Consider the following 27,597-nt stretch of genomic DNA (forward strand, 5'->3'; position numbering starts at 1 on the left):
AAAGAATTGACAAATATACATCATTTAAGTGACTATAATGAACTGATATCTTATATTTACCTGACTGCAAAATTGTGCTTTTAAAAGCCAAAATGATCTATAGCTTTCCTACAATGTGAGGATATGAAACATCTAAATACTCTCCCAGTAATGTCAATATTGGAATTAGAATCAACTAGACTTTATTCAGACGGATCACCTAAAGTGTCTTCAGTATGTTCCATTTTAAGTTCTTCTCTCTCCAGTGTTTTCTTATGTGTAAATTTAGAAAAAGAAATGAAATCTTGTGAAAATGTTTTTCCCCCTTACTTCCTGTAAAACTTTTGCATGACAAAATGTTCTAGTACTCTTCCAAGAAAAGAAATCCTTTACAATTGATATATTTTAATTAAAATCAGAATGGCTTTGTGTGATCCAGAGCAGCCAAATGAATGGGGATGTTGGGAAATTCGGAAATAATCCAAGTTCTTAAGCAGAGCTAACAGGGCACTCATCCTGGAATAAGAGGAGTATTGTGCTCTTGGATACATTTGTGTGTAGCCCTTGACATTTGAAATGTCACTTCAAAACAAATTACACATTCAACATATCATTCAAGCCATAATCATTCAATCTTAAGGACCCAAATTCATTTTTACAAAACAGAAAGCTTTTGTGATTTGTTTTTCTGCAACTTACTCATGAGTGATATAATGGCTATACTCAATAGCCTCTTTTTACACATGTTTTTCTCATATGGTCTATAACTGCTCCTTGTTTCAATGGCATGCATGTTATCAGCCATGTAGTCACAACTATCAATAAATTGTCATTTGGTATGATCCTACATCATGTTGTTCAGGCCCTGCATTTTGGAAGAATGACTTTCTTAGAGCTTCTTTATTAACAATGACTTAATAAAAAGGTTTACATATTTAGGCAAGTTAATATTTTACACTTTTTGATTCAGAAGGAAACTTTCACATCCATGAACTTTTTAGCCAGCTTTACTACACATTCCAATTAGTGCCAGGATGTTTATTGACCCTTTGGTTTTCCCCTTATCTTCTATGTAGGAGGGTCTCTTGTACTGAGCCTTTCTGTCGATTGTCAGCTCCCCCAATGTGTCCTTTTTCCATCTAATAGAAAATGTAGATCACAAGTTTTTCCCCCAATGTAAACAATCTTTATTAGCAGGTTATCAAGAGTGCAAAGTAGTAACAAATCCAGAGGAATCCAAAGAAGGCAGGACATGACTCCCTTCCCCCAACTGAGTGCCTGTAACCAGACCAGGGGAGAAAGAGCACTTGACCGTGGCTACTTTGGAGCCAGCACCCTTCAAACAGGATCCCAGGGGCAAAGGAGCAACATGCCTGGAGGCATGGGCCATGCACCACCACAGGTTACTTGGCTTCTGCTCACTGCCCAGCTCAACAACTCTAGGTGAGGTGTTCGGAGGCTGGGCTAAAACTATCCCTCTGTCTCCAAACCAAGGAAGAGGTATGAGATTCCACAGGCAGGTCCTGTGGAATATTAGCAAGCTATTTCTTACTGTTTTTCGGTATCTTGTTCTCCATTTTAGCAAACTTGACAGCACACTTATGATTTTAAAAGATACTTTCCTACAACTTCTTTAATGCTGTTTCTGTAAATTCTTTTAGATTTATAAGCCAAACCTTTTGCTAGGGAGCCTAAAATCTGAAAATGCATTCAAACACAACACTAAAATAATTGAAAATTAGAGTAAACCCTAGTTAAGTTTTACTAATCATGGATTTAATGATTCCATGAAGAAACAATCCCCTATATCTTGATGCACAGTTTGTTTCCTCTTGAAGGATCAAGAGAGCCAATAAAGTAATATTTTCTCTTTTTTACAATTTCAGTACTGTACCTTTATCTATGTCTTTAGTACTTTATGATTTCTAAATTCTGGAAGGCATTATTTCTTTGAGTTGAACACCAAAATTTTCCAAAGTTAATTCTCATGCACTGTCTGAAGCAAGTATGAATTAATAAAATATACCTGCATTATGAGAAGTCAAGTTAAAAGAATACCCATAGTTTATCAGCAGTACTAACACAATTGTGCCACAACATATGTTACTACTGCGGATAAACTAAAGATTTTGTGTGTGTACACACATACACCACACACACACACATGATGTTGGCTATTCTTACCATAGTGCACTAAGGAAGGAATGTTATGTAGCAAAAGCAAATGCTCTTATCAACATCACTTTCGATCTTCTATCATGTACTATATGCAAATATTGATCATCCAACAATATACTCTATGACCTTGAGAAGATAACTCAAACTCTGTGATTCTAAGAAGCATTTAAAAAAATCATACCTCAGCTCTTTCATCTTCTTCTTGAAGTTCTTTTGAAGTGTGCTGAAATTTTGGTTCAATCTTTCTAGCTTTTTCAGCAGCTGTCTGCTTTTCTTCTTCATAGGCCATAGCAACTATGCCTATAAACAAACTTGCCATATAAAAGGCAAACCAAAAACTTATTATAATAAAAAACATCATGTAGACCTTTCCAGAAGCATAAAGGATCTAAGGAGAGGTGGAAAATAAGACAAAAAAAAGTTATTTGTCTTCTTTTTTCAAATAAAAATGAAATTTTTATAAGCATAATTTATTCATAAGTGGAATGCAATTACAAAACAGTTTAAGTACTGGATCTATGTGGAGAAATAAGCAAAAAGCTCTTCAGCTTTAAATATATCTATGGTATACAATATATGGTACAAGACCAAAGAAAGAATTAAGTAATTTAATTAATATAGGGTGAGCATTTGACTTCTATGTCTTCATTAATAAACATAGTGAAAGAAAAAAATTGTCTTCTCAATAAAGAAACATGGGTGATCTATATATGGAAGATTATTTTCTTTGTAGTTGAATCTTTAAATATATGAAATGTAATAAATTTAGAGAGTAAATGTTTAGAGGTTACTTTCTTCTAATAATTACTTTATGGAACTATCACAACATGATATAATACCAGGTATTCAAAAAGGTAGTGAACAGAAATATTTCTGTTATCTGCTTTGGTAAAGAACTTTTAGATGAATCCCAAGGGAAACTTATATGATTTATAGATAGAAGAACACAAAACTTTAGATTTCCAAGCTGAGCTTTACTAGCTTTTATTTCATAATAATTACCTAAGATAGATCAGAAAACTTACAAATGTAGAAAATTATAAGGAGACATTACAAATCCAAAATATTATCCACTGATTTATCCTTCTTGTTAATTAAAAGTATATAAACAAAAAAATGGGAAGTTTCATTTTTAAGCATCCATTTGTATCAATAAATAAGAATAGATACCTCCTAATGGAAAGAAGAGCTGAACAAACAATTAAAATAACCTCTATCAGAGGCAATTATAAGGTACAGTAGATTTCTGGTATAGGATATGATATGAGCTTACAGAAAAGCTCAAAGAAGAAATCTGACTTTGAGTTACGAATTTGAGGCATGAGAATTGATAGAAATAAACTTAAATTTGGGCAGAATACAACATAGATTTTGAAGAAAAAATTATGGGGAAAACTCATGTAGGAAACAGCAAATCTTTTTTACACAAATAAAGCAGAAGGTATGTGTTAAGATATTGTTAAGAAATAAATCTGGGGAAGTACACAGAGACTAGATATTAAAGGCCACTGTGTACCATGAGTACGGACTTTGAACTTTGATGGGAATCTAGAAACTATTGAAGGATTTTTATCAGGAGGATAATATGATAAGGTTATTTTATTGTATTTATTTTTAAAGATTTTCTTTATTTATTTTTAGAGGGAAGGAAGGGACGGAGGGAGAGAGGGAGAGAAAATCAATGTGTGGTGTGGTTGCCTCTCATGCTCCCCTACTGGGGACCTGGTCCACAACCCAGTCATGTGCCCTGACTGGGAATAGAACCAACAACCCTTTGGTTTGCACGCCAGCACTCAGTCTCCTGAGCCACACCAGGCACAGCCTAAGATTATTTTAGAAATAAGAAGTTTGTGGAAATAACTAGTGTTATGGAGGAGGAAATGAAACTTGTCAAAATGTTTGAGAAATAACAATATAAATACTAATCTTATAAAATTAAAAAATATAGTTTGCACAAAGAAAATAACACTTGTAATATTGTCACCTACTACATCTTTGTTTGGTTTACTTGATTTTTATTTAATACTATATCATGAACCTTTGTGCCAAAAACATACTGCATTATGCTATCTTTATTAACAGCCTATTCATACACACACATACACACCGTTATTTATTTATCCAATCATAAAAACAGTGTGGGGTGTTTTTTAAAAGAGTGTTCTTCAACTATAAATACTTTTTGACTTTAAAGTAATTATTTTATCTAATATCTTTTTATATTAACTCTGCTGCTAAAATAGCATTGCATATTCTACTGTGGTGAAACTTCTCTTAAAAGAAAAACTGAATCTTTGTTTTAATAGATTCTGAGTAACTATGGCACACAAGTAATCAGTTACGAAGACAGGTTTTCAGAACTTAGATTTCAAGTTTCATAACAACAAGCTTTCTGTTACAAGTGAAGCATAAATGAATATTAAAGAGAAATGAGAGTAGAAGGATTGAGAAGAAATAGCACATTCTAAGTATTCAATAAATAACTGTAATACTTGGTAATGTCATAGGTTCAAATTTATGACTAAAGAATTGGCACCTAGAAATATTCTTAATTAACATCACAGGATAGAACAGTGATCACTGGCGCATGCATGTGTTGTAGCTTTGGGGAGTTTACGCAACCACTCTGATCTTAGGATCTTCATATAAAAAGCATACACACACACTGACCATGTAGGAATGTTTTAAAGATTAAGTGAGATGTCATACATAAGAGCACAGACTTTGGCACAGTGTTAGGACAGAAGTTCTTTTTTCTTCCGTCTTCAACGTCTTCTCCACATAAATATATAATAAACTATGTTACATTTGACCATTATTTTAGAGGGGAGCAGCACGGAGCATGGTCCCATTCTTAGGCACACAGCGGATTCTCTCTGTTCTTACCTGGTGATACAGTGCTTCAGGATAATCCTGTGTCATTAACCGGAATAGGGCTAAGAAGGCCCAGCCAAAATTGTCAAAATTTGTGTAGCCATTATCAGGATTTTTGCCAGCTTTTATACACATATATCCTTCAGGACATGGACTAAAAAAGACAAAGAAAATACACTGCTTATTCCTAGGTAACTTTCAGGTTATGGCCAAATAATAAATATAGAAAACCTTCCCGTAAATAATAAAGGGCCCGCATTTTCACAGGGATGAGTCTTGTCCCAAACAATCCCCAGTGAAAAAGCTACAAATGTGCCCTGGCTGGGTGGTTCAGTTGGTTAGGCGCTGGCCCACAAACTGGAAGGTCACAGGTTGGGGCACATGCCTAAGTTTCAGGTTCTGTCCCAGCTGTGTCGAATCCAAAAGGTAACCAGTCAATGTTTTTCTCTCACATCAATATTTCTCTCCATCTCCTTCCCCCTCCCTTCCCCTAGCATTAGAATAAAGGGGAGAGGGGAGGGGGGAGGAGGAGGAGCAGAACAACCTGCAAATGAGATAGACTTTGCATTGATATGTGTCAATTAAGCTAAAAGGAAAAAGACTGAAAATGGTTTTTGTTAAGCCTTTGTTAGAGGTTTCTTTACTACCCAATATCAAAGTGAAAGTATAACTGATGAAATATTACAATGATAAAAATAAAACTGCACTACGGCAGAAAGATCCAATATTCATTTCAGTTCCTTTCATGGAGTCTTCATACTTTTAGCTACTGAGAGCTTGAGTGTTGTGGTCAATTATTATAGCAGTGACCCAATAAATCATGCTCTCCTCTCTCTACACACCTGCTTAGTTCCCTCCCACATTATTTTGGCTTTTGCCATGAACTTATTTTGGACATCTATTAATAGTGAATAAATGTAATACAAACAGAAGTTTAAAAAGTAATTGTGAGTTCAGGCTTGTTAAATTGTTGACCCACATAACCTGAACAAATGAATTTTCGTTCTTGTCTTAAGACACTGACTATTTTTTTGGCACTGACTTTTGGGATCATTTACCCTGCAGCAAAGTATCATGGCCACAGGTAAAATATTGTATGACTTTTTCTTCTGGCCTTGGAATATATCATTGTGATTCTGACTATCCATTACCAGATACCTTCAATATGAATTTGGAATGTTCACAAAAAGGGTCAGCTAGAGTTGTACAGAACAGACACAATGGGATGAGATGACAATTTGGACTTGAGAATACAGTATAAGCCTATCAGTAGCTAGGCAAAAAAAGTTGAGCAAGCAACAAAATATCTAAATCACCTGAATATAAGACCTGTCCAGAAAAAGCCCAGCCATTGTTAATATGATGAGAACAGTTTGCATGACATTGACATTGATGTAACCTGGCAGTCAAGGAGAGTGGACTGGAATGAGCATGTGTGAACAATGACAAGTTTACTGTATTAGTCAGTGGGGGTGGTAGACGCCATGAAGCCAGCATGTGTACCATGTGGCCATCACATTTAAAATGACTGAGCAAGTAGAGCAACAAATTTGCATCAAATTTCACATTAAGCGTGCACATTCCTCTGTGGAAACTATTTGGATGATTCAAAAAGCCACAGCTATGGGCAACTTCATCACCACAATATGCCTGCTCATGTCTCATGTCCCATGCAGACATTTTTGGTGAAACATCAAATCACCCAGGTGACACAGCCCCTCTACAGCCCAAATTTGGCGCCCTGTGTCTTCTGGCTTTTCCCAAAACTAAAGTCACCTTTGAAAGGGAAGAGATTTCAGACTGTTAATGAGATTCAGGACAATGTGATAGGGCAGCTGATGGTGATGGGCAGAACTGTGTGAGGTCCCACAGTGCCTACTTCGAAGGGGACTGAGGTGTCATTGTCCTATGTACAATGTTTCTTGCATCTTGTATCTTCAATAAATGGCTGCATACCTTCTGGACAAATCTCAAATAACTAAACTACGTAACTGAGCCCTGACTGGTGTGGCTCAGTGTGCTGAGCATCTTCCGAAAACCCAAAGGTCAAGAGTTCGATTCCCAGTCAGGATACATGTCTGGGTTGCAGGCCAGGTCCCCGGTTGGGGGTTTGAGAGAGGCAACCAATTGATGTTTCTCTTGCACATCGGTTTCTCTCCCCCTCTTTCTCCCTGCCTTCCCCTCTCTCTAAAAAATAAATAAAATCTTTAAAAGTAAATAAACTATATAATTCATGCTCCTCTCCCCATCACGTGCTCTTTGTCCATCTGAGCTCTGGAGCCTAAGAAAAAGTTGAGCCTAGAGCCGAGGAAGTAACATAAGGAACTATATAAGTCATTGCACTGCTGAGAAGCACTTCTACTTCCTTATCTCTTCACCTGAAGTTATAAGACAAGAAACCATGAGAGCTGTGTTCTCACTAAAGAATTATTTATAAATACTGTTTTTAAGAACAATAAACTTTTTATTAGAGTAAATTTTAGTCATAAAAGATAGCCAAGCCATAAAATAAGTGAAATAACAGCACATATTTAATATTTCTTTCTTCAAAGGCTTCTGGCAAAAAAAAAAGATTGTATGTCTTTTTTGGTAATTTCCATTAGCTCTGAGTCACATGGAAAACAAACAGACAAACAAACAAACAGAAAATAAAGGCGTGTCTAAGTCCCAGCTCTGCTGTTTATTAACTTCTTGACTTTGAATAAGTCATTTAGCTAGTTTTTCTATTGCCTTTTTTTTTTGTAAAATTAGTTCAATAGTATTCCAAACTATTCACTTTTTAGCCTGGTTTTGATGATAATATCTGATAATCTAATCAAATGGGGACCATCAGTAAAAACAATAATTATTCGATAAATACTATTGATTAGCGATGCTGACTCGAGAGAAGAAAACATTAACATCACTTACCTGGCATCTGTTCTATTGCCACAAAGGAGTGCATCTCTTTCTCCTTCCAAATAATAAAAGTTTTCTGTTTCTGAAAATAGGAAAGAAATGATATTCTATATTTAATCTTGAATGAAAAGCATACTAGAAATCCATTTAAATCTCTGTAGTGAGAAGAAATGAACATATAGCCTGGAATTTTTTTTTTTAAATCTAGATGCACCTAGCACCTGATGCACAGGCCAAAAAACCTCTGGCAATCCGTTTACTTCACTGACCTGAAAGTGATAAAACTCAGTATAGAAAAAGAGGAATTCCTTTTAAAATTAGAGTTCAGGAAAATGAATATAACCTGCCCGGTGTGATAGACCCCAGATGGAAAAATTCCCCAGACAAATATGCTTGAAAGCAAGGACCTTTATTTCCAGGATTTATTCCTGAAGCTTCCTGAGCAGACCATATTTTTCTGTCTTGAGTTTTAATTTCCATTCTCTTACCACTTCTAAACTCATTTCTCTACATACAGCATCCAATGCCAATTATATCCTTGGTGTCACCTAATTTCGACCACAACTCGTTTACCTGAATCATAGCCCATAGAATTTATCTAGGTATCCTTGTCTGTCAATTGAAATGTAGAATGTGTATTTACAAATACAGTTACCAGGGCTAGAAACATGTATGCTTGGGAGCATTGGTTTTTAAGTTCTAAATTCAAATCACAGAGATCAAACCCACAATAGTAGTACTGAGTGTGTATGTATGTGTGTATATATATACATACAAACATATGTAGGTACACAGTACTGTATGTATACTATATATACATAATTGAATTATTCCAATCTCAAACAATGTCACTTAAATTTTTCAACTAAAATAATTTTAAAAGAATTTTTAGATCATAAGTAACTAGAAACCATTGATGAAACCCTTTGAATGGTAGTCAACAAACAAATAAAATTTGACATTAGTAAAACTGAGTAGTCACAAATATCTTTCTAAGTACAAGTAGTATGACATGACAATTAGGTCAAAATGTAATATTTTCAGCAATTCCTAACAAGTATTTGAGGAAATGGATTGACAAATTTTAAAATGGGAATCTTTAAAAAGTGATTTCTTTAGAACATACTTTAACAAAGATGAAAAGAATCTATTTTCTTAATAATAGCTAGTGAAGTAGCAAAAACTTCTTTTTATTTTTAAGGAATTAGCATATTTTTGTTACAATGTCAAATAAAATATTTTGACACATGAGGCAAGTGATTCTTACCTCGAATATAGCATAAGTTTCTGGTTCTGTTGTGCATGGTTTCAGTTTCATTTCCTTGGGGCCATCGGAAACATTTATGCTTCAGCTTGCCCATGAAGAGCCCCATTCCAATCACAGAAAATATGCTCAGAAAAAACAGAGTAAGGGCAATGGCACCAGTAAGTTTCTTCATGCAATGGAGCAGGACCCCTATGTAAGACTTCAGGCCTAAAAAGAGACAGGTTTGTTTTCAACAAAATAAGGTTATCTTAGTAAAGCAGCATTAGCAAACTTCTCCCATGGCAAACACATAACTACATTGAAATTGGTAGCTTTGTGTTTCATAATCTAATTAATTGTTATCTAGATCTGATAAATAAGATGAATAAAAACCCAAACTTTGAGGTTTTTGTATTATTGTTAATTTATTGCACCTAACAAAATAATTCATACACAATATATTTCAAAATTAGTCATTGGATTGTTTCTCTTTACTACATAAAGGACAGGATCTCTTGTCTACTCCTTTTCATACCAATCACCACTGTTTATAAGCACAAGGTATAGAGTTATTAATCAAAATGGTTTGCAAATTTTGTTGAAACAAAAATAGCTTGAGATAGCAGTATTCTATAATATTCTTTTACTACCTCTTAAAAATTTAATTTTTGGAGTTGATTAAATAAAATGTGAAAAATTTTAATGACTTTAAATGAGAATAACACAACTGTGATATATGCAGGCTATATTATATCAAAGTACTTATTATTTGAAAATTCAGCCTTAAATTTAACTTTATTTAAAGATATTTGCATTTCTAATTATTAACATATGCTTAATTCTGAAAACATAAACAAGAAACAAAAAAACAAATTAACATAACTGTACTTCATCAATGAAACTACAGTATTTTTTCCCCTCCCTCCCTCTCTCCCTTCCTTCCTACCTAACTTCCTTCTTTCCTTCCCCTCTTTCCTCTCTTTTCCTCTTAGTCTCTTATTTGTTGGTCTGTTTATATTTAGGATCCTAATAACTGCTCAGCTCAACAATGGTTGAGAATATAGTAGCTCTGTGATGCTGAGTGAGTTACTTGACATCTTTATGTCTCCATTTTATTATCTTTAAAATTGGAATAATACACATTTCATATGTTATTGTTAGAATTGAAAATTTATTTTTTAAATGCCCTCCTCAGGTGATTGGATGCAATAAAGTTATTCCTGTGGTTAAAAAAATGTGATATCTAGATTAAATATATTAATATAATTTCAATTGCTAGTATATTAAAATACATATTTATGCCCTAGGAATTATAGCATTACATTTTTTTTTGTATATACATATCTTTTTTAAGTGTTACATAAGAAAAGAAATTTCTGTGTCAATATATATATGACCACACTTAAATGTTGATACATACGTTCAAATTGCTTTTATGTTAAATCAATGTATAAACAAAAGATTATATATGTACATAGCCAAGGCTTCATTAAAAATAAAACATTATTCCCCTGCTGGGACTATACCCTAAGAATCCCAAAACCCCAATACAAAAGAACCTATGCACCCCAATGTTCATAGCAGCACAATTTACAATAGCCAAGTGTTGGAAGCGACCTAAATGCCCATCAGTAGATGATTGGATCAAAAAATTATGGTACATTTACACAATGGAATACTACTCAGCAAAAAGAAAAAAAGAAGTACTAAACTTCGCGACAGCATGGATGGAACTGGAGAGCATTATGCTAAGCGAAATAAGCCAGGGGGCGAAAGACAAATACCATATGATCTCACCTATAAGCGGAACCTAACCAACAATACAAAGATGCAAGGAAAATAAGACCAGCAACACTGAAAGGAAAAGAAATCAACAGAGACAAGAGGGAAGGAGGGAGGGGTGGGCGGGGGAAAAAGAAGGGAAGGGGAAAGTCAAGGAACACATATCAAGGACTCATGGACAAAACCAAAGGGGAAGGATTGAGGGAGGGAGGGAGGGGGGAGGGGGCAAGGGAATGTGGTAGGGGGAAGGCAGAAACAAATGTATTTTAAAAAATAAATAAATTAAAAAAAGAAAAAACTAAAAAAACAGAAAAATAAAACATTAGAAATTATTTCCAATTTATTATAAGAAAAATGGGATCACTTCACTTTAATGCAATTTCTGTGATTACCATAATTAACTTTTAAAACAGGTATATTTGCACTATTCCTTATTTTTTTGGTAACTGTCCTGACTCCTCTCTATATTATTTTACTGAACTTTTTAAATATTTTTTTGGAATTATTTTTAAGACTAGCTCTTAAATAAGAATATATGTGTGTATATAATATGTATATATGTGTGTATATATACACATATATACATATACACATATATACATATATGTTTGTGTATATATAATATATACCAAAATTTTATGTGCTTTAATTTATTGGTGACATTTTGTTTGAAGGTAAAAACAAACAAAATTAGTAAAATTAGACATTTTTACCTTCAAACAAAATATCTAATTTTACAGAATCAAATTGATTAATAATTTTCATTTTTATCTACCATTCATCGTTGTCTACCAAAGTTCTGAACCAATTTTGATTTTGATTTCCTGGTATAGTTTTCCTTTTCATTTTACTTTTACACTTTTGTTTTAGTTTAGGGATCTCCGGTAGAGTTCAACTTATTTCTGATTTAATATTAAAGTCTCTACATCTTGACAGATAATTTAACCCAGTTATTTTTATTTTCATAAATTGACTTTATTTTGGATTGGTCTTTACCATTTTCTTTTTTTATTTTTATATTTCCTTTTGATTTACTATGTGGTCTATTTTTTCTACATTAACTTTAATTTCTTTTTTCTTCTAGTATCTTTGATAGAATGTATCTATTTTGAGAACCTGTATCAAACTTAAGTTCTTATTTTGAACAAATGAACTCTCCACATCACAAATAAAACTGTACCTACTATAGTTTTAGCATATAAGAATAAAACTATATTTGCTTTCTCACATTACTCAATTTCCACTTCTCAGTTTTTAATATAATTTAGAAACTTTGATCGAATTATAATTGTTGAATTTTATGTATTTTGCTCTATATATTATCTTTCATGATTTATAGGAAAGATAACATTCAAGTTCTTACAAAGGCTTGTCAGAAAACATAAATCCATGCAAACAGAAAGTGGAGGAGACTTAGGTAAAGAGGCCTGACTGAAAGGGTCAGCAGGTCTTCAAGTATAGCTGGTAGTTGCCATTCATAAATTTGATTGGATTGATACTGGCAAAATTTATCCAAATTAATTTAGATTTTAATGTTAAAATTACCAGATTTTTATAAGGTTGGTATCTATTTTAAAGTTTTTAAAAACTCAAACAAAATACGTCTGTAGTTCAAGAATGGCCCACACATGCCCGTGCTATATATAGTTTGTAATTTATAATGTCTGCATTCTGTTTGCAAACCACTAGCAACATAATTTGGAATTCATTCTATTGAAATGATTTCAGAGTCCACTGAGATTACTTTTGATGGTAAATCTTCCCATCACTGAAAGTTTTATTTTTATATTTCTGTTTTCAGCAGATATTCAGAAAAGATACATACATCAAATCTCAGAACTCTTGTGTGGCTGAGGATCTTTCTGCTGCCTTCACACATGAATGACAAGCAGATACAGATTTCTGGTGTCATAACCTCCCTGCCTACACTGCCCAAGTTCTGAAACTTCACTGCCTACTCAAGAGGTCTAAGGATAACTTTCCATGGGCTCTTTTTCTTTGCTGTTTTACTTGTAGGGGATTTATAATACTTTTATAAGTTTATCTTCTAGTTTTTTCATTTGTTTGTTTTTGTTTTTTTGTCTAAGATGAGACTTTTCCATTTGTGACTAAGGTCTTTCTCAATTTAAGTGATTAAAAAAAGTCTAGTGTATTTCTAAATAATTTGCCTTTTATATTTTTTGTCTCCTTTTAAAGTTAATTATCAATAAAATAGAACTTAGTTTTATGCCCTTCATTAATCCATCCAATTTTTTGTTCTACTGAATTAATACACAACTTCTCTAGTTTTTCTTTACACAGGTGGTTTGGTTTTACTCTACCATAATAGTATACAGATAATACTGTATTTTACTGCTTCTATTGCCATCAAATATTAACCAAGGTTATAATTTTATCACTTTTTAGTTTAACAGTATTTTTGTTATTTTATAATCTCATTTTTATCTTCTGCCTCTTAGAGTCTAAGCTTTCTTCTATTGGGACCACAAAACATGATTTCTTACCCTTGCTCCTACATTCGAGTGAGTGTGTTCCTCTTATATTAATTTGGGTTGACCTGATTTCTTCTTTAATCCTTGTGTCTGACTCGAACATGATGATGCAGTTGATGCAATTTTATATTCTAGTAATTTGTGGAGACCAGTAAGGGAGTTAAGACTGACAGTTCCTACCAGGCAACACTCACTGGTTTCTTCACTGGGTTTAGTGAAGCTGCCAGGTCACAAACCATTTTTATTGAACAGCTTTATTGAGATATAATTCATAAATGATACAATTCACCCATGAATGTGTACAATTCAGTGTTTTAGCATATCCACATGGTTATGCATCCATCACCACACTCCTCAATCTTTTTGCTGTCTTGCTAGCTTGGACTTCACGTACATAGCATGCATAAGTTTGGCCTTCTTCATGGTGTCCCAGTGGACAAAAGTTGCTTGTAGATCTTACTTTTGGTAGTATGACATCTGCTTCTGGGTTTTTTCATCCAGCTATTTCATAATACTCTGATTTATAGCCAAACAAAAAGAAAAGAAAGACGAAAAGAACCCCAAAAGACAAACTCAGAGTAGAGTTATTCCTATCTGATTCTTTTTGTTCATTCTGAATAACAAATTAGAAGATGTTGGTGGCCTTCATTAAGATTGTTCAGGAATGGGAGCTATACACTAGTCCTCAGAATCCTCCATTAATGTGGTCACAGCCTTATTTATTTAGTAGGACCTCTTGGAACTTTGTGATATGTGGAATGCACCCTATCCAAGCACTCAGAACAAAAGGAGATTTATTTTATATTACTTCATTCACTTCATCTGATTTTTAGATGAAATAAAGAAAAGAAGAAAGTAGGTTAAATATCTGTCTAGACTTCTATATCTCTCCAAAATCTAGACAATTTTATAAGTTCATATTTAAGACATTAGAATAAATAATAAAAATAGAAAAATAATAATTTAGATTGATCTCTACATTTTATCATAGTTAAGGAACCCACCTCAAATAAATAACAGTTAATGTGATATTTTTTTCTTGCCTTTTTTGTAGTGACTGAAATACATTTAAAGATCAAATAATTCATTGATTTCAAAGTGAAAACAGTTCAAATTAATATTTCTCCAAATAATAACAGAGGAATTGAAATTAACATATCGGAGTACATAAAACAAAATGAAGAAAAGGAACTCAATGCTATTTCTTACCTTGGTTTAAAGGAATAATTTTCAAAATTCTCAAATTTCTTGCAATTCTAAATAGTGGATTGAAGCTTAGAGGTGAATATATTGTTATATGCCTGTGGAATTAAGTTAAGAGTTATTTAGACATCATATTAAGATTATGTAACTTATCTTTGACTTTTTATAGTCTTTGAAACTTATTTTTAAAGCCATACATCCGAACATTTCCCTTGCTTTCATTATTCCATTTTACAAATAGTTTTTTTATTGATTGCAAGACAAAGATCGCAACAATGTGCAAAGTAGCCTGGTAAATATTAATCCACAAACATGAGAGTTTATACAATTTGACACTGGGAGTAGTCACTTCCATATTTATATCATATTCATAAATATTTTGTTATCTAACTAATAAAAAGATAATAAAAATAAAAACCATAACTTTTTAAAAGAATGAGTTTCAATTTAAGGATTTAAACATTTAGGATGACTTTGATGATGACAATGGTGATGATAATGAGAATGGCATTGATGATAATAGCAGAAGGTCGGTACATAGTGGTTAAGAGCACAGACTGTATAGCGAAACTGCCTGCATTGAAATCCAGACTCCATTCTTTACTAGCTGTGTGACAGAAAAATTACTTAATTTTTCTTGCCTTAGTTTCCTCCGAAGTGGGGATAATAATACTTCCTTCATCTGTGGCTTTTTTGTGGGGATTAAATAATATATGTAAAGTGCATAGAAGACCAACTGGCACATGCCAAGAGATATCTAAGTGTTAGCCGTGTTAGTTAAACGCGTGCTAACAGCAACAGTAGAAATAATGATAGTAATGGTACAAGTAGTAGTGATAATAATTGCAATGATTTTAGCTACTATTTTTGAATGCTTACAACATGGCAGACACTAATTTCTAAACTTTGTAAAGATTTAAAAACTTTTTTGATCTAAAAATCTATAAATAGAATATTATTTTAAATTTCTTTAATAGGGGTTTAACTCCAGTGATCATTTACTCAGCGACAAAGCAAAGTGCATTAAACAGATGTATTAAAAGAAATAAGTACATATAAAAATCATTAGAATGTAATGTAACGCTTTAGGAAATATAGAAAATGTGTGTGTGGTTTAAAATTATCTTATTCTGATATCTAACATATTTACTAAGCACCTAAGTAAAATGTAGATTTGAGACAGAACCAAATATGGTGGGGGACTCTCTCCTATGTCTCCAGAAAATTTCCTTCTCACTAAAAATAAATTAAATAGCAAAAATTCAAACTCTATCATCTTTGCTTCATAGAGAAAACATAGATAATATCCCTTTCATTTCATATGTATTGCATATTTTGAGACCTTTCTGTTGGAGTTATCTGGGAAAACTCACTATAACTATAATTTATATTCTTTATTTGCAATTTGTTCTGGCAGGAAATTTTGTCAACCTCAATTTTTTAATGAAAAGCATTTGCTTAGCAAGGTATTAAGATGTCTGCAACTTAAATACTCACTCATATAAAGTTACACTGAAATCAAGCCAGTTCCATGGATCACCAAAGAAATAAAAAGATCCTGTCCAGGTGCCTCTTGCAATGAGTTTTACTAGTATTTCCAGTGTGTAAATTCCAAGCAAAGTGATCCTGCAGATAAATTGTTATATATACATTAAAAGTAATACATTGTCAGTTTTTAAATATAATGTTTAAGATAACCATCTGGCAACCAATCAACAAACAAACCAACCAACCAGACAACAATCAGAAAAGCATGTGCCTTTTGAACCACAGGATAGGGCTTTACACAGGACTTTGAGAGCGGCCTAAGCCTCATGGTATCAATCATAAAATTTGACTATTAGTTTTTCAACAAGTCCTAAATCAGGGTTATAGTTTTTATATATATTTGGTAAATGATGAAAGTATCAAATATCAAATGTATTTCACACTGGGAATCACACAATAAATAACTGAATTGTAAAGGAGTTTAAAGAACTAATTTTACTTTATTTATACATAAGGATTTTTATGGTGAATCAGTATTATATTTACCTTCCAAAGTCAACAAGTTTTAAGAAGAGAATTAAACTTGAAAGGTAGCATCAATAAAGCTTTCGTCCCTAGAAAATTTAATGGGCCTTTCCATCATTGCAGGCCAATGTAAGTCAAGCTCCTCATATTCCCCAGGAAAGAGAAAATAAGTATATAGAATAGAAAGAAAGGAAAATTACTGTCTTAAAGAATGAAAAGAAAATTCTTTGCATTTAAAGCAAATCAGGTGTGGATTTGCAATAAAGAAAATCTAAAGCACTGATAAATTAATCATTAGTAATTAATTTTAAAATAAAACCTCATCTGTGTGATGCAATAGGCATAAACTTATAGCTAAAGACTCAAACACTTACATACTGTTAACCTAACAGGTTGAGAAATAATGAAAGGGCAGAAAACCATTACAATTGATTAACCGATATATGTGTATATTTGTTTCTATTTGGAAAATTAATTAATCATGGTATTTGGATAAATATTCTATTATGTACAATGAATATATTATATATAAAATATAAACATTAAATTGTACAATGTTATAATATTTACTATATAATATACTGTAATGCCATATGTTAAATATAAAATGTAACCTTATATGAGATTATATATAATAACATTATATAACTTACTGAAATTCTGGCCCCCATTTTGGAAAATTAGTCATGGTCATAAATATGCAGTCAATCAGGACGCTAATCAAAATGAACAGTCGAAAAAAGGTAGGTTACAGTCAAGGAATAATAAATAATAAATATTATTGGAAACATGTTACTAAAATCTTTATATATATACACATATGAGATAAAAGTTTCTTAAATTATAAAAAATGTTATTCATATTGAAAAACAATGAAGATTAAGATTTGTTAATATTTATTACTGTTGTGTATAGGAGAAAACACATTGATATGTATTTTCAAATATGGAATACTTAGTATAGTTATAATCCAGATTTCAATATGACCTACAATGAGATAACAATTCAAAAGAGAAAGACTGCAGCAGGACTTGAACAGAATAGTTACATTTGATATTTGTACATTCTAAAGACAATAGAAAAGGATATGGATGTACCAAAATTTTAATAGTAGTTCTTCTAATTGAATTGAAAGGCGACAATGTACACCAGGTGGCATTAAATCTGAAAATTGTTCTCTTTTTATTTAATACCATGAAAGTCTGTAAAGAGAAAAAGAGCATCAAGTGAAATTAGAACTATGAACTATAATCTAGCCAATTATGCAACATATCAACAATGGTCACTTTAGTCATGAATTCTAAGTTATATTTTTCTTATAATTTGATACTCTTTTATAGACAAAAATAAATGGAAAGTTTTTAAAAACTCTTTTCATTGATATTTAAGCTTAATTATGGCTATTTTTTTTTATCTAATGTTCTACCTAAGAAATCTATTGCTACACACCAATCCTCAAATTTTCCTGTGTAATTAAAATAAATAGGAAAATAGGTATATATTAACAGTTTATGTAGATAATTTAAACATACTAGAATTCAATGATTAAAAAGAAAATTAATTTTACTTCAAAGCAAATGAACTTTGGGATTACAGTAGTAAAAATGACCCAAATGCACTACAATATTACATTAATCATTAGTAATTATTCATAGTATAAAACCCCACCTGTTTGTTATTATTATAATACACTTAAATCTTAAAAAAAAATACATCGGGATATAAAAGCACTAAAACCAAAAATGGTGAGAGATAAAAATGAGTTATATTTTAGGGGGGAGGCTTCCCAAAAGTACAGAATTATCTTTTGTAGGACAGGCTCCCTGTAGTACAGGCTTCCCTGCTTGGTGAGTGTTTTAGAAACTCATCTGTTTCAGTGTACCAACTGGCATTGTTAGGAGAGGCTGGGTTTGCCTTCAATGAATTTTTTTTTAAGATTCTTTCAATGCATTTGCCCATTTCATGATGAGGGATTTACCCCCCAACATTGGTGCCTGCCCATAACGTGCTGACTGTTCAGCAGTATTTGACCAAAAATGGCATTACCTTCATGTTCCATTCTTCCGATCTTGCCCTGAACGACTATTTTTTGTTTCCTTGGATAAAAAAAAAAAAATCCTCAAAGGAAAATGTTTTGACTATTTGGAAAAGGTAAGACAAAAAAAAAAAGGCAGAAGCACTAAAAAGCATCAAAATTGACAAGTTCAAAAACTGTTTTGAGCAGCAGAAAAAATGTGGTTGACAGGTGTATCACATCAAATGAAGAGTACTTTGAAGGTGACTGAATTTTAAACATGTAAGAATACGTATATTTTTAAATAAACAATTTTTAAAAAAATAAAATTCCATTTCGGGGTGCTCCCTCTGCTATATGTATATATGTGTATATAGTACCAGTGGGCAAAAGTAGGTCTGCAGTTTTCTATATGGAAAATAATATGATAAAAAATAACAATACAAAAATAAACTGTTTCATATAATCATAACTGTAAACCTACTTTTGCCCCACCTTCTATACTACAGTATTATATTTTATATTATATAATATATAATTATGCAGAGGTGTATATGGTGACTATACATTGATATTTATATTTGTGTATGTATGCAAATATATTAGTGGATACAAGTATGTCAATTATTTATGAATACATATTTTAAATGGAAACCTTTTCCAACATACTATCTGTGGATATTTGGCTTGTTCATAAATTATTTTCCCTCTTTGCATTTTAAATGCAACAAAAAAATTAAAAAGGGGCCCCCAAATAAATCTGATTATTTGAAATATGCTTTCTGTGTAATTTCCAGAGCAATTTCAAACTTCACAGAAGATGGATGTACAACCAAGCAACTTGTATGTCACTGTGAAGCAATGAGTAACACCACGTACAATATTATCTAGTTAATGTTAAAGTCCTAAAATTGTTTATTTAATTTTAGAATCATTAACTTACATGCCATTTTTAACAGAATAAACTGAATATAATTCAAAATTTTAATAACTGTGTCATCATTAACTACTTTTTATGCCAAGCTATGCTGTAGTTTGTGACTTGTTTTATTTTTTAAACTCCTTGTTTTTTTTCCTTTAGTAGGAAACCTGATTTGCGTACCACTTTTGCATATACTACAAAGCACTCAGAACTCTTATATCAGAGTTACTCTAAGGTTACTGTGTTATATTAATTTTTATGATTTAAGCATAGCAAAAACTGAAAACAGAGGTAATTGAGATGACGATTTACCAAGATGTTTTTACAGGTGTTTAATTATTAATGTTGTATAATGCCCATGGAAGTTACCACAGATACTGGAGTCCTTGTTTTAAATACATTTACACTGTAAAATGCCAATATTCTTCCACCAGGCAAAGATTCAAAAGAGTCGTGGTTATATAATATGATCACTTTGCCTTCCATCCAGAGTCTTGGTTCAATTCCATTTCACCTACTTGTTACTATCTATGAATATTCTTCTTACCAGAATATCAGATTACATTTGCCCACACTGAAGCTAATCCTCTTCTCCCCCAAACTTGATCTTTTATATAGTTATTGCATTTTTATCAGTAGCGCCACTACTTTCTCAGGCTGAAAACCTTGGCATTATCAGTCAGTTTTCAAATCCCACTGATTCTTCCTGGGTTTTTTACTCTCCCTCTCCTCTGAGACACTCCTATAATCCAGGCCTCTGCACATCAGGCCTGGATTATTCTTTCTCTCCTATTTCATGTTTCTGACCCTATCTCTTCCATGCAATAGTAACTTAGAAATCTTCATATTGGTGCATTTATCACATCAGTATTTTGGCCATCACATTAAATCCATACTGAAATCTCCCTATTTCATCTATTTCCTATAGTGTGCAACACAGTTGCAAGGGTTCCAGTTTTATCATCACACTGTTCCTTCTTTCTTTCAGAATTAATCTCTGCTCTTGCTTGTTCATAGATCTTCCCTTTGCCTTGTTAAAATTTGAAATGTTCTCTAAACTATAATTCACAATCTATTTCTTTAATAAAGACTCATCTGTCAGTCCACACAGATCTCTAACTTTTCTAAACATAAGTATTCTTATTTTTTATCATTTTGTGCCTGTTCTTAGATTGTTCAAATATTTAATAGGTTCCTCAAGTTATCCTGGAGATAAAATAGGATGTGAGTGTATGAATGAATAAAAACAGTAAATAAAATACAAGTTGGCTTCATTTTCCTAACTACTGAGCAAGCTTATCAAGTTGAACATGTGACTTTGTGTACATATTAGAGAAATTTTATATTATAGTTATTTTAAAATTGATAAACTTTAGTAGCCAATCATCACACTCCCATACAACAAATAATTATATTAAGGAATAACGGCATAACCTATTACAAAGTAAAATAACCCGAAACAAACTAACCAACCAGGCAAACGGTAAATTTTGATAAAAATCTCAAATATGTATGAGGTTTCTTATGTAGTTTTGTATAACTTATAATTAGTTGTTAATTTATTCCTCATTCTCTCTTTTAAAAAAATTTAATTGTATTCTTTTCCATCACCATTTAGTCCCCTTATATACACACTCCACAATCACCACACTGTTGTCCATGTCCATGAGTCCTTTTCCCTTTTTGCTGCATCCCTCCACCCTCTAACCTCCCCTCTCCCATTTTCTTTTCTCATCCTATCTCAATTATGTTTTTCGAATTTCTGCAAGATAAAATAATAAAACTGTAGTCACAGTAAGTTAAATTAATCCTTACATTTTGATCCTGATAATATGGGTCCATGTCTTCCAAGGGCTCTGACACCATTTCTTGAGGGAGAGTTCCATAAACAAACGGAAGCTCTTTCCCAACTTCCAAGTCAATGTTTGGCTTTACATCTTCTCCATGTTCCTCCTTGTGTTTTTTAGCAAGACGCTGTTCCATAAGTTCAAGAGACTCTCTGGTAAAGGGCACAAGGCCCTTAGGTTCTGGGGAAGCCATTTTCAATTTTTCACCTGCAAGAAATGTATTTTCTTTAGTTCTGTATAAAATTTGTATATATTGTATAAAGGAAAATTTTAAATTACAAAAGTTTAGACTATAAATAAAAGATAATAGCAAGATACATATATTCAAAGAAAATTCCTCATTTTTGTAGAAATCTGAGTTGTTAAACTAGGTTTTGTTATACTTAATAATAGATTTACTTTGTAATTTCATGAGTAACTAATTCTTTTTCATTCACTTATCCACTGAATCTTTTTTCTTTTACTGAAATCTTCCTTTCCATTTCTTCCTTGTAATAAAAGAATTCTAAAGTTGCTAGAGGTTTGGCAGGTGGAGGAATCCACTCTCAAATGCACAGTTCTTTGAAACATCATCTGTATATTGCATTGTGTGAAGTCAAATTTCCCTCTATCACCATACACTCCAGCTCCTCTACCCTTCACTACACCACTACCCCCTTTTCCTCTGGTAACCACCATACTGTTGTCTGTGTCTGTGAGTTTTTTATTGTTTGATTGTTTGTTTTGGTTGTGTCTACATGAACAATTTGAAAATATTTACGTGCAAAGATGTATGCACTCTTATATTCCTGGCAGCATTATCTAGCCTTCTCTTTGTATAGCTCTGTTTACTGCCCTTGCTCAACTCTTCCTTCAAATTTTAACTCTGATATTCCTTAAAGTTGTGCCTTTCTCCTCTGTTGGGTCCTTCTTTTTGGTGAATGCATAGGGAAACACAGGGTTTCAATTATTATACATGGGTACTTACTGAGTACATTTCCTAAAACATTATTTTTCCTCCATCATTTACGTGGCAATCCTATCAACGACAGCAATTTAACATGCAAAAATGAACTTTATTGTTTTTCCCCATGACTAAAATCAATTTTTAACCTTCTAGCCATTGTAAAAACAAAAGCACAAATATGAAGTAATTATCTTGAAAATTACTCATGAAATTTTTCTTTGTCATTAATTCTTCTGAAGAAAATAATGTTCTTTCAATTATTTTTCACTATGAACTTAAATATTACCCAATATTTATATATCTACATCAAGGCAAATCATCTTTGTAATTCTATACCTGGGTTGCTGTAGTAGTTTTTACAGGTTTCCCTCAATTCTAGTCTTTATCTATTTCAAATCATCCTATAAGACACTGAAATTTGTGTTAATTAAATATAACTTTATGCATAATTCCCCATTTATAAACCTTCTTCTTTCCTCTCACATAAAAACATGATCTTTTGCTGATTTTCTCCAGCGTAATTCCTGTCAAAACCTACTCAAGTGATCCTATTCAGTGAAAACTGATTATTCTTTATTCATTTCCCTCAACCCTCTTTGTAACTTTATTATTGCAATTAAGGATAGGAAATTTTGTACTTGATATTGTGGCTTTTGTATATGTATATTTTATCTCTTATAGTGCTGGCCTTAGTTGAATTCCTTCTATAAGGTTTCCCTAAAACAGAAATCACACACATATGTGCACACATATATTCTGCACCACAATTCCAACATTGCTTAGTGAAACTGAATTGTTTAATAGTTCAGTCCATTACTAATCTATTAATGGAAAGAAAAAGATGTTAGTTAATCTTAATGGAGTACCAATCATTGTAAAATTCAGACCCTTACTGATAGCTCAAACAAATGGTGTTTGGCAGACATTTCAAATATACAAATGGCAATGTCACAGACATCCAAGGGGAGAAAACATTTCTGTGTCCTGGGAAGTAGAAATGGAAAATCTAGTGCTGGGATGACTCCCTTTCATGGGATCACAGTTTTCTAGGCTTTGTTTTCTTTTCTTTGTTTTCCCCTTCTCATTCTGTCTAAAGAATGTCTTCCTTTGCTTACTTACTTCTAAGAATGTACATTAAACAGTGGCATCCCAGCTTCAACTTTATTTGAGTTTTCAGTTTAAGCTCCCACCATATGTCTATAAGCTCTATCTCCAAATCTGTAAATAAAAAGATATTTGTAATTGGTCTAACCCACCCTATCATTTTATTTCCTTTGGATCAGTCACTTGTGACCAGAAAGAGGGACATTTTCATAATAGCAATAGATTCTTATGCCTACTTCCCTCAAGGAATGTTACAAGAATGGGGTATGAAGCAATTTTAAGGGGAGGAATATGGAATATGAATATTGAATATATCTATTTGGAGGTATCTTTCCAGATTAATGGTATAAAAACTAACAACTGTTCATCTTAAAATGTACCTATTTTTAAATACTTTTCTCAGTATTATAAACAAAATTAACACATTAAAAGTTGGTCAAGAATCATTTTTATGTAGCATACACACACACACACACACACACACACACACACACGAACATATCCATAGCAACACCTCACTTATCAAACTTTATTGAGGGGAGATAAAATTCTTTGCATCAGTACAATTTATAAACATAGGCGACAGATACTGAAGTTTGTTCTTATATATAAAATTTTCTTCCTTTAAAGTATTAAATGTGCTTTAAGAATTGAGCTCCCTACACGGAGTTACTTGCATATATGTTAAGTAGTTTCTTAATGATTCATGATTATAGGCTAGTATAAACAAATAAATCATGAACTTTGGAATTAGATAGACTTGCATTCAAATGCTAAATGCTGTTACTAATGTTTTAAGACATCTCAGTCAAGTTCCTTAATATTCTTGATCTTCAGTCATAAAATTGATATTCCTCTTTGAGTTAAATAAGGATAAAATAAAATAATATGGTGAAAATGTCTACTATGGTGACTGGTACCTAATAAATGGGAAGTTAATATAAATTTTTAATTGTGATAAAATTTGTATATCTCAGAATGATGGGCCAAATCTAATGAAATAATATATATAATAGAAATATATGTATGGGTATGAAATTTAGACCAAAACATCCCATGTAAACTAGTAGAGAAAAATTACCTCTTTGTAGCAGAGAAAACAGCCAAGGGATTTTACTTAATAGTAATTGCAAAGTAAATCAATACTGATTTGTATCTGCCAAGAAAGCTATATAACCATTATCTGTATTGAAGGAAGATGGAAGAGGCAGCCCCTCCCTATTCTGCTATAACCCAAGATCATACCCAAAAGGCATGTTAGTAAACTGGAGGGTCTTCAAATAGAGTCCGACTATTGATTTGACTCAAATCCCAGCATCTGTAGGTCACGTTAAAGAATGGAGGATGTATTACTTGAAGTAGAAAAGACTCAAGCAAAACATTATTTTGTCCAAGTATTATAACATGGCCTGAGTCATATTTCTTCACATGTAAACTCTGGAATCACTCATACATTGCACAAGGTCACAATGGTTAAACAGACCCTATAGAGAAACCCTGCTCCACAGTACTGGTCAGTGCTAATTCTCTCCCCTAACTCAGTCCGTTATCCAGGAAGACTTCTTTAGTGATCATTTTGATGTTGAATGCAACTACTCTGGGCTATTGACTACATAAATGAATTGATAGTGAGCAAGTCCTTATCAAATGGAACTGGCTTGCATCTTACTTCTAGACGGCTAGGAAAAGAATGTAAATTATTAATCATTAAGTCACAATTTGGTAAAAAGCATTTCTGTGGGTAATTTATAAAATATGGTCCAGGCACTATGCTTCCAGTGAGTGATCTTAATACAGTCAACTAAAGCCTGAAAAATATGTCAAGATTAATAGTTAATTTGTCCATTAGACTTCCTTTCTAAAAAATCGAACTAAAGTAAGCTTTTGGCAAGAATTGTATCAAATTCAACTCAGGCTTGGGCTCTAACAAGGTCTAGTTGCACTAATATTTTATATTGTTGATTAAAGTGCAGGTCATATATCTTGGATATTAGTTGGAAGTAGCACACACCAGCATCAGTATGGGGGAAAGAGGTACATTACTATAGAAAAAAATTCTCCTTAAAACAATTTTCAAGCATTTGAAAATGAGCCAATATTTGTCATAATTAAGGCAATTATAATTTTGGTCACACTTACTGAATGACTACCATTTGCGAGGCACTGGACTAAATGTTTCTATTCTCTCATATTCTCACATGTTATCCTTGTGATCAACATTCATAAATGAGGAAACAGATGGAAGAGTTTCCTGGCTTCTCCATCATTTTATAGCCAGTTGATATATGCTAACCCAGGTGTGTCAAAATCTAAATTGGGTACCATTAAACTACACCACAAAATTGCTCACAGGCTGTAAATTTTTAGCCAAGTGCAAACAATTGATACCTCAGTATGGCTACTAGAGATATGATGGGCTTAATAGGATATTTCAGCCACCAATTTACATCACTGAGTAGCTGACAAATTCATCAAGTGAGACTGTCTAAAAAAATTCTTTATGTAAATGTTGTCAGTCAAATATTTTGTAAAATTAAAAGGGAGCAAAAATAGTGGACATTAATTTGGAGCAGAACAGTGCTGCCTGGTCTGATGATCCTCTACATAGATTTAAGAATTTTCTATTGTGTGCATTACTGTGGGAGACCGCCGGGAACAAAACTGGAATGGATCAGATAACATAGTTAATAACTTTTCCAGGCTCTCATGGGATCTAAGAAGTGACTGCACAACCTTGGCAAGCCAATCAATGTATCAGCTCAAGATTTCTAGTTTGGATTTAAGGACACAAAGAAAGAGGGGCAGTGGAGAATCCACTTTTGCAAGAGAGGCAGAAGCTTTGGCAGCAACTTTCAGCCACTTGGGGAACATACTAGTAATATATAATACCAGTGCCCAGTGCTATATTCTTGGTGGTTTGAGCTGAAGCATTACTCAGGCTCACTGGACTGCTTCTGCCATATGATATCAGCTGTGATCTTGGCTTAAATTTATTCCTCCCTTTTTCTCCCCCTCCCTGCATTTTCTTCTCTAGATGCCCAGATTTAGGGTTATTGAGAGCTGAGTTTAAATCTATCAATGGTTTCTTTTCTCCCAGACTGATATGTTACTGTCATTAAGCATATTTTGAACCTTGATAAAATAGAGAATCTACATTAAAAACTTACAAGTTTATTTCAAATCGGAGTGACAAAATAAAGGCTGTTCAGTAATTAATAAAAAGAAGTTAGTGGAAAATGCTTTTATTCCCCAGTATTTTCACCATTAGTGTGTTCTCTTTTGTCAGTCATTTTTAACTTTAAATTTAGATCCCATTTGCCATAAAGTCCTTGCAGCATGGGAAAGAGTGCAGATGGGTTGGCTATTATTTTTCCTTTACAGGCATTTAGAAATTTGAGCCTTCTCTGACTTGTTGTGCTGATGGTGTGGGCTTTCTGTAGTTAATTGTTTTTTGTACTGTATTATTTGTGAAGCATATATAGGGAGGTTCAGAATTGGGAAGTTCCCATTATTCCTGGCTCCATACCCTTCTAATAGTCAAATAAATTTTGGATGACAGAATGATTTAAATGGAAAACAAAATTTAAATTTAAAAATGCAAATAATAAAACTCATAAAAGAAAGCATAAATGAATGGCTTCATAATAATTCAAAGTGAAAGTCCTAGTTTAATGAAGTAAAGTGATGGCTAGGATGTGAGGAAGTAAGTACCATACTATAAACTTTTTTCATAGTATAAATTGGTACATCTTTTCCAGAAGGAAACCTGGCACTAGTTCTCTAAATTAAAAAATATATATACCTTACCTTAGCAATTTGAGCAATAAGAACTTACCCAGTGGGTATACCTCAAACCAATTCATGTGCACAATATTCAGAGATATATTTTTTTATTAAAATTATTGGGGTGATATTGGTTAATAAAATTACTTAGGTTTCTATGATATATCATCTGTCGATTGCATTGTATGTTTACCACCAGAAGTCCAATCTTCTGTCGCCACAAATTTGACCCCCTTTATCCTTTACTATCCTCCCCACCCAGAGCTGTATTTGAACAGTTAAGAATAGAAACAGTCAACATGTTTCTCAGGGACAG

At 32.7% G+C, this 27,597-nt stretch overlaps 1 protein-coding gene across 3 annotated transcripts in view; it reads right to left on the reverse strand.

The window, feature by feature from the left end:
• Positions 1-27,597, reverse strand: part of SCN7A (sodium voltage-gated channel alpha subunit 7) — a 147,402-nt gene that overhangs the window by 42,074 nt on the left and 77,731 nt on the right. For 2 of the 3 annotated variants that reach the window (XM_054562384.1, XM_054562382.1), the window contains exons 2-10: positions 21,417-21,655; positions 17,755-17,867; positions 17,319-17,408; positions 16,150-16,278; positions 14,659-14,750; positions 9,197-9,403; positions 7,942-8,011; positions 5,044-5,185; positions 2,339-2,545 (exon numbers count right to left, since the gene is read on the reverse strand). In XM_054562384.1, the coding sequence (XP_054418359.1) occupies positions 2,339-2,545; positions 5,044-5,185; positions 7,942-8,011; positions 9,197-9,403; positions 14,659-14,750; positions 16,150-16,278; positions 17,319-17,408; positions 17,755-17,867; positions 21,417-21,641 (1,275 nt within the window). In that variant the 5' untranslated portion in view covers positions 21,642-21,655. The remainder of the gene's footprint in view (positions 1-2,338; positions 2,546-5,043; positions 5,186-7,941; positions 8,012-9,196; positions 9,404-14,658; positions 14,751-16,149; positions 16,279-17,318; positions 17,409-17,754; positions 17,868-21,416; positions 21,656-27,597) is intronic. The other variant, XM_054562383.1, reaches the window with a different exon arrangement.

The sequence above is a fragment of the Pteronotus mesoamericanus genome, unplaced genomic scaffold, assembly GCF_021234165.1.
Source record: "Pteronotus mesoamericanus isolate MK-2021 breed Mesoamerican mustached bat unplaced genomic scaffold, CSHL_Meso_final scaffold_651, whole genome shotgun sequence".
Lineage (NCBI taxonomy): Eukaryota > Metazoa > Chordata > Mammalia > Chiroptera > Mormoopidae > Pteronotus > Pteronotus mesoamericanus.